This window comes from Thermoascus crustaceus, assembly GCF_041956765.1.
Source record: "Thermoascus crustaceus strain CBS 181.67 unplaced genomic scaffold VTN00scaffold_11, whole genome shotgun sequence".
In the NCBI taxonomy this organism is placed as follows: domain Eukaryota; kingdom Fungi; phylum Ascomycota; class Eurotiomycetes; order Eurotiales; family Thermoascaceae; genus Thermoascus; species Thermoascus crustaceus.
Window position 1 is genome coordinate 318,054 of NW_027192537.1, and position 7,200 is coordinate 325,253.

General features: G+C 46.8%; 3 protein-coding genes across 3 annotated transcripts; 2 read left to right on the forward strand and 1 right to left on the reverse strand.

Moving 5' to 3' along the window:
* Positions 1-892: 892 nt before the first annotated feature.
* Positions 893-1,777, forward strand: VTN00DRAFT_2864 (uncharacterized protein; the record flags this gene model as incomplete). Its single annotated transcript, XM_069429121.1, has 4 exons — positions 893-956; positions 1,168-1,313; positions 1,375-1,512; positions 1,586-1,777. The coding sequence occupies 4 exons, from the start codon at positions 893-895 to the stop codon at positions 1,775-1,777; spliced, it is 540 nt and encodes a 179-aa protein (XP_069283280.1).
* A 280-nt stretch (positions 1,778-2,057) lies between these two features.
* Positions 2,058-5,232, reverse strand: VTN00DRAFT_2865 (uncharacterized protein; the record flags this gene model as incomplete). Its single annotated transcript, XM_069429122.1, has 6 exons — positions 2,058-2,231; positions 2,288-4,696; positions 4,757-4,792; positions 4,844-4,870; positions 4,923-5,068; positions 5,139-5,232. The coding sequence occupies 6 exons, from the start codon at positions 5,230-5,232 to the stop codon at positions 2,058-2,060; spliced, it is 2,886 nt and encodes a 961-aa protein (XP_069283281.1).
* A 281-nt stretch (positions 5,233-5,513) lies between these two features.
* VTN00DRAFT_2866 (uncharacterized protein) lies at positions 5,514-6,179 on the forward strand (the record flags this gene model as incomplete). Its single annotated transcript, XM_069429123.1, has 2 exons — positions 5,514-5,625; positions 5,698-6,179. 2 exons carry the CDS (start codon positions 5,514-5,516, stop codon positions 6,177-6,179), a joined length of 594 nt encoding a protein of 197 aa, XP_069283282.1.
* Positions 6,180-7,200: the final 1,021 nt, after the last annotated feature.

Sequence of the window (7,200 nt, forward strand, 5' to 3'; positions counted from 1 at the left end):
CTCTTCGCCGCAAACTACTACTGGGGCACACCTAAGTACTGCATACTTGTAGGTACTGTACCTACATAGCAGTACATGAACTGTATCCTAAACTCATATGGGGAGTATTAGTTCTACAAAGCTCAGGGTTTCGCACTGACTACGCTTTCAATCTTCCGTTCGCCTTACTTCTGACCCCCTGCGTCACGAGGAATTCTGACTTGAGGACTGTGAGGATTGTCGCTTTGTTAGCAACGATAACCCTTGGCTTTCGTGTCGCCTGATCTCGCTTCAAAAATAATAGTCACGGGAGATCAGAGAGGGTGTCTGCATAGATTTAGTCGCAGGCGGAAATCAAATGGCTGAAAAGTCAATTGAAGATGGGTGATCACTGCTGCAAGCAGATATGTCTATCGCCAGGGAATTGGCCAAAGTGAACTATCAGAGATCCGCAGTTCTCATCCTCCCAGTTGACTATTGTAAGCGATCTCTGCAGTTGTCCTTTTCAAACAAGCCAAGTCAAATCTTAGGGTATACTAAACCTAAGTAAACCAGCAGCTCAATTCACCTTCTATGCAGTAGCTTCACCTAGCCCAGAAATATCAACGCCGCTGTAAATGCCTACCTGTCAGAGACATCTAGTAGCATCTAGCATGTGTGCTTATGAAAGTTTTTTGGGGGGGGGGGGGGGGGAAGTAGGCTGTGGGTGTCCGGTTCCACGTACCTAGGTAACCTGCCTACATGGGCATTATGCCAGGGAACAAGCCGGCCACAATAAAGCCCAGGAGCGAAGCCCAAAATGGCGACTCAGTTGTCACTCTATGCTCGCCAAAAAAGCATCTGCTAGCTCTACGTCGACCCAGGTCTTTCAAATTGCTAGCAAATCTTTTTGCTTTCGGTTCCTAAGTTTATTATGGCAGAATCTGGTCCTTCAAAGTCTTCGAACCCAGTGGTCTTTTTCGACCTGACTCTCGGGGGTAAGTCTCGCCTTCAGCCGCACCCCTCCCAAGAGAACAAAAATGCAAAATGCGGAGGGAAACTGTATACATGATCATGATAATCATCTGGCAACCGATTATGGCCAGAGGTGGATAGCGCGTTCTTTTAATTAACAACGATGGCAACGGCATCAATTCCATCACGTTCCCCCATGCGCTGTCTACAAAAAATGACTCACTATTACCACAGGGCAACCGTTGGGTCGTATCAAAATTGAGCTCTTTGCCGATGTCACACCTCGCACTGCGGAGAATTTCCGCCAATTCTGTACAGGAGAGACCAAGAATGCTCAAGGACGACCGCAAGGTTACAAAGGGAGCAAGTTTCATCGTGTGGTATGTTTATATATATATATATATGTGAAAGAGCCCTCTTTGCTAATTCATCACAAAATAGATCAAGGACTTCATGATACAGGGAGGTGATTTTATTAATGGTGATGGAACAGGGAGTGCCACAATCTATGGCACACCAAAATTTGCCGATGAAAATTTCATCTTGAAGCATGATCGTGCAGGACTGCTAAGCATGGCTGTGAGTATTACCCATCCAGCCCATCTGCGAGCAACGCTGCCCCCTTCTCTTGAATCGTACTAAGTATCATTAGAATTCTGGTCCAAACACAAATGGATGCCAGTTTTTCATTACAACTACTGCAACCCCATTTCTTAACAACAAGCATGTTGTCTTTGGTCAAGTAATCGACGGAATGGATGTTGTTCGCATGGTGGAAAACACTCGGACAACTAGAGACAAGCCCAACCAGGACGTAGTAATTGTACAGTGTGGTGAGATGTGATCTACTCTGAATTGATAATAACACCTCAATACAAGGGTTGGCTAGATAAAGACAAGTGGACACTACAGTGCTTCCTGATATAACAGATTCTATCTTTGCTTTAACATCTAAACATAGCTCGTGTCACAAGGCAATCGTTCGAGTTGCCAAGAAAGACCTAGATCCACCCTCGACAACCTGATGGCTTGGACGTCATCGGATGCGAGAATTTTTCGTCCAGAGAAAGGAGCAGCAAGTAGGGTCACTGAATACCAAAAGCGGGGTGAAGTGATGATCCAAACTACAGTTTGAACTTGCTGAGATATTCCGTAGCCAATGCAATCGCTTCGTCCACCTTATCGGCATTAGTACCATTGCCGATAGCGGTGGGAGCCTTTCCTCCAGCTTTCCCTCCTACGACACTTGAGACTATCCCAGCCCACTCGTTCGCTGAGGCGCCTTGTTCGCTCAAATCCTGCAAGGGAATGTTAGTCAAGACTCAAATGACAGCAATACACGCAATGACCTTACCTTTGACACGTGGCACCCGTGGGAAATTCTGCCTTGCTGAACATCTGCCGCCAACACATATACTGTCTTCTCCTGTAGTTTCGACTTGACATAGTTCAAAGACTCGCTTACAGCCTTGGAATTTGCAGAAATTGGCAGCTTCACCACGAGCCAAGATTTGTCCTTGTTTTCTGCAGCTTGGAAGTAGGAAGTTATCGTCTCAAGAGCTTTCTTAGATTCAAGCTTCTGTTGGGCCTTCTGTCCCTCGACAACCTGCTTGTTGATTTGGGTGAAACGATCTCGGAACTTCGCCTTCTGTACGGCAGATATCGAAAGCTGGTTCAGTTCGACTTGGATTTGCTTGGCTTCCTGCTCTTTCTGGGGACCTAATTCCATTGCTTCAAAGCGGCTTAATCGCGCTTCGAATTCTCCTGCCACCCTCTGAACTTCATGGGCGTGTTCCCCAGTGACAGCAGTTATCCGTCGAATCCCTTTGGCGATGCCATTCTCTTCCAAGATGATTAGGTCCTTGATGTCACCCGTTTTCTGGACATGCGTTCCACCGCAGAACTCAATACTGACTCCTTTCCAGCGTGGATCTTTAACGTTCTTCAGTATCTCCTCCAGTTCCACACCAACAGACACAACACGGACAGGGTCAGGATAGCTTTCGCCAAAAACTGCGCGAACCCCTACAATCTCTCTGGCAGTCGCAAGGGGGATCTCTTTTGCATAAACCGCACAGTTCTGTCGTATATACTTGGTTGCCTTGTCCTCAATTTTCTCAAGGTCTGTGTCAGATATGGGTGATTTGTGAGAAAAGTCGAAGCGCAGTTTTTCAGCGGCGACGAGTGAGCCCTTCTGTTCGACTCCGTCCCCAAGGATTTCCCTCAATGCAAAATTGAGGATGTGTGTTCCGGTGTGATTGTTCCTAATCGGCCAGCGACGAAGCTCGTCATATTCACAAATGACAGTGTCACCAACAGAAAAAGCTCCGTACTTCATGAAACCCGTGTGGAGAACGTAGCCAGCATATGACTGGACATCACCAACCTCGAGTTCCGCTTGTCCGTCTATGATAATCCGACCAGTGTCGTTCTCCTGCCCTCCTTGCTCGGCATAAAAGTTGGTACGGTCGAGGATAATGCCAAGCTGTTCACCTTCTGGTATATCGTTTGTAGAGCCAACAAACTGCTTGCGGTAGTAGATAGCCTTGACCTGAGCTGTAATGTTGCCTTTCTCGAACTTGGCGCTATCATCCGTCTTCGGCACATCATTCATCTTTTCCAGATTCCCGAGATCATGTACGTCGAGTTTGACAGTATCCGCCGCAGCTTTCTTTTCACCCCTGCTTGCCTCCTTTGCTTTCAGCCGTGCCTCTTCGAATTCAGCACTATCAATTCGGAGACCTCGTTCCTCGGCCATAATTTGAGTCAGGTCGACAGGAAACCCGAAAGTGTCGTAAAGCCTCCAAACATCAGCACCGTGAAGTTTATCCAACCCTTTTGCCTTGGACTGTTGAGCATAAGTTTCGAATTGTCGCTCACCGCGATCGAGAGTCTTTGCGAAAGAAATTTCTTCTTCATCAAGTATCTCCATGACATCGCTTTGCTTTTTTCTAAGTTCTGGAAATATGTCGCCCATTTGTTCTACGACTGTCGGAACAATCTTGGAAAAGAAACTTCCAATTTCAACATTGAAATATTTGCGAGCGTAACGTGCTCCCCTGCGGAGTACTCGACGAACAACATAACCGCGGCCCTCGTTGTTGGGAATAGCTCCATCAGTAATTGCGAAAGTTAGGGTCCGAACGTGGTCCGCCACCACTCGGTAGGCAGTATCAATACCGTCAGGGTCTTCGGCACCGAATCGTCCTTGGTATTCCCGGGCTCCAGTAATGTCCTGTATTGTCTTGAATAGAGGATAGAAGACATCGGTGTCATAGTTTGACGACTTTCCCTGAAGGACGGAAACAAGTCGCTCGAATCCCATGCCAGTGTCGATATGCTTGCTTGGCAAGGGTCGCAAGGACCGGTCCGGTTCACGATTATACTCGATAAAGACATTGTTCCATATCTCAAGAACGTCGGGGTCATCTTTGTTCACAAGATGCGCAGCGTTGCGACCTCCAACTCTATCGTAGTGAACCTCACTACAAGGTCCACAGGGGCCTTGATCGCCCATCTCCCAAAAATTATCTTTGAAGTTACCAGGAAGAATGTGATCGTCGGCAACTCCAACTGATCTCCACAATTCCTTAGTCTCCAAATCAGGTTCGAGGCCACCGGCTTCATTTCCTTCAAAGTAGGTAACGTAAAGACGCTCTGGATCCAGGGCATACACCTTCGTCAGGAGCTCCCAGGAATACCGGATGGCCTCCTCTTTGAAATAATCCCCAAAGCTCCAGTTACCGAGCATTTCGAAGAAGGTCTGCAATAATAACCGCATTAGCCATTTTGATTTTCTCCTATTACGTCTCAGTCCACTTACATGGTGGTAGCTATCCTTGCCCACATCATCGAGATCCTAAATTCATCAGCGCTCTGCATGCCCAAGAGTCGACTTTGCGATACATACATTGTGCTTACCACCGGCACGGATACACTGTCGTTGAGTTAGCATGAATGACAGGAAGCAGTATTGAAGCATGACACACCTTCTGAGAATTGACAGCTCGTTTAAGATGGGCAAAATCAGACTGCGGGTCAACGGTTCCTAGGAAAATCGACTTGTACTGATTCATCCCGGCATTAGTGAAAAGCAAAGTAGGATCTGAGAATGGAACAACGGAAGATGAAGGAACTGCATAAAGGTTCGCACGTTAGCGACGAGGACAGCGACTCCTGTAGGAGGGGTAAAAAAATTCGCATACCAAATGTATGGCCATTCTTTATGAAATAATCAAGAAAGGTCTGTCTAACGCGACGAGCAGTCCACTCAGGACCGCTTTGAGAATCGGAAGTCATTCTGAAGAGCGTGTAAGAAGCGGTCAAGCGTGGGGGTGTTGCGTTTCGGAGAAGGTAAGGACGATGGAATGTTCTGGGAATTGACTTGGATGGCGAGAATACGCGAGTCAAAGCCAGCTCCCCATGTCCCAGAACCCTCAAAACTCGCATCAAGCGAACCAGCACGAGAATGACTGGACTGCTGCTATTTTCTACACGGATAAGCAGGCCACAAGAAGGGGATCTCACTTTGCATATCGAACCCAAACTCTTTGCGGTCGCTGTGGCTCTGGAGGTTGTGGATGGCGCGACATTTCGACGCGGCAGTTGAAAGTCGCGGCCAAAAGCGCCCCGCGGACAGCGACCCCGAGGGCGAACAGCCGCTGACCAAGAAATTTGGACGCCTGCACATCGGTAATACCAACTTATTATTATTCTAACAGCTCACCTTTGTCTTTTACGAGAATGCTGACAAGTGTCCCTCAGGTGCGCCGGCAAATTTCAATAATGGCCTTCAGAAGGCAGCCAAAGCTCCCGCAAGCCAGGAGATTTCATGGCCGAGTGAATCGATGTTATTGGACGATACGAAACACACCACCTACATCCATGACCTGGATCGTGAGCTGGCGGAGATAGAGGCTCAAGAGCAGTGCATTGAATTTCTGCCGGAAATCGAAAAGAAATTAACATCAATCCCCAAAGCCATTCTCACGGATCAAAAGCCGAAAAACAACGAGATCGTCCTCTACCGTGTGCCAACCTCTTTAACCGTCCCCAAAGAACGAGATAGTGTGCGGAAGGCTATTATCGAATCTAGGGCACGGGCCAGGCAGAAGCAAGCTGAGGATCAAAAAACGCGTACCTCCAAAGCTGACATCAATATTATGACAGATTTGTCGCACAGCTCTTCGGGCGCCTCTACTACGGCTGAACATGATGATTCGATGGATATCGACGTTGAACTGTGAAGGAGACAACCTTTGATGCATTTTCTACAATTGATAATGCATGAGCAGTATCATGGAGAGGAACTGGCAGGCCACGTTGCTTTGGAGTCGCTTTCAAGTCGAAGTGGTGATTTTGCATAAGTGCTGTAGCCTTCGGCCCGCGATGCAGACTGCAGAAGACATGTAGTTTGGGATGATCTGGTATGGCCGTACCTAGTGGCAGGCATCGGTCCTAGTTAGGATATGCTTTGTTTGTCATTGGATACCCTATGTTGCGCTGGTCTTTCACAAAGGCAACGTGGGTCCCCTATAAACATAGTTGTATGCTAATGGTGTCATGTTAGTTTCGGGATGCATCTCACGTCAGAGAAACTATCAAGGTCGTGTTCAATACAATTGGGTTAGTATATAATTAAAGTGTGGTGTATGAGATAGATAATAGTGAGACAATGTAAGTACAGACTGCAAGGCTATCTTTCCACTTTTACTATATTTTGATTTGGGCTAGCTTTATCTAGCATTAAATAATAAATCTAATGCAGTTGTGTTGAATGCACAGCATAGTGTAACGGCGGTCCTAGGACTTCTAGGCTGAGGCGCGTTGGGTTTATCTTGTGAGACAGAAGACAAGAGGAAAAGATAGATAGATGAGCTGTTACTAGCAATGTTGCTATTGGGATTGCTATCTGAGTTGACCACGGGGTCCTAATCCCCATGGTGAAAGAGCATCCTTATATACATGGTCCTTTGACTACCGTTCTGACTACCACCTCATGGTAGTCCTCAATGGTAGTGACTACCTTTGTCGACTACCATCTCATGGTAGTTCCTTATGGTAGTTCCACGTGACCAGAGATACTCTTGTCTCCTACTCTGCGGGGTAGCATGCTCATCCCATGCAAGGCCATGTTGTCCATGTCGATCGTAACACATAGTAAGAAATATAGCTTGATAGTAATATAATCTACAGCTGAGTGATAAATACAACTAAGTGACAAATTTTTACTTCACTTATCAAAATATTTAAATTAATACTTATTAA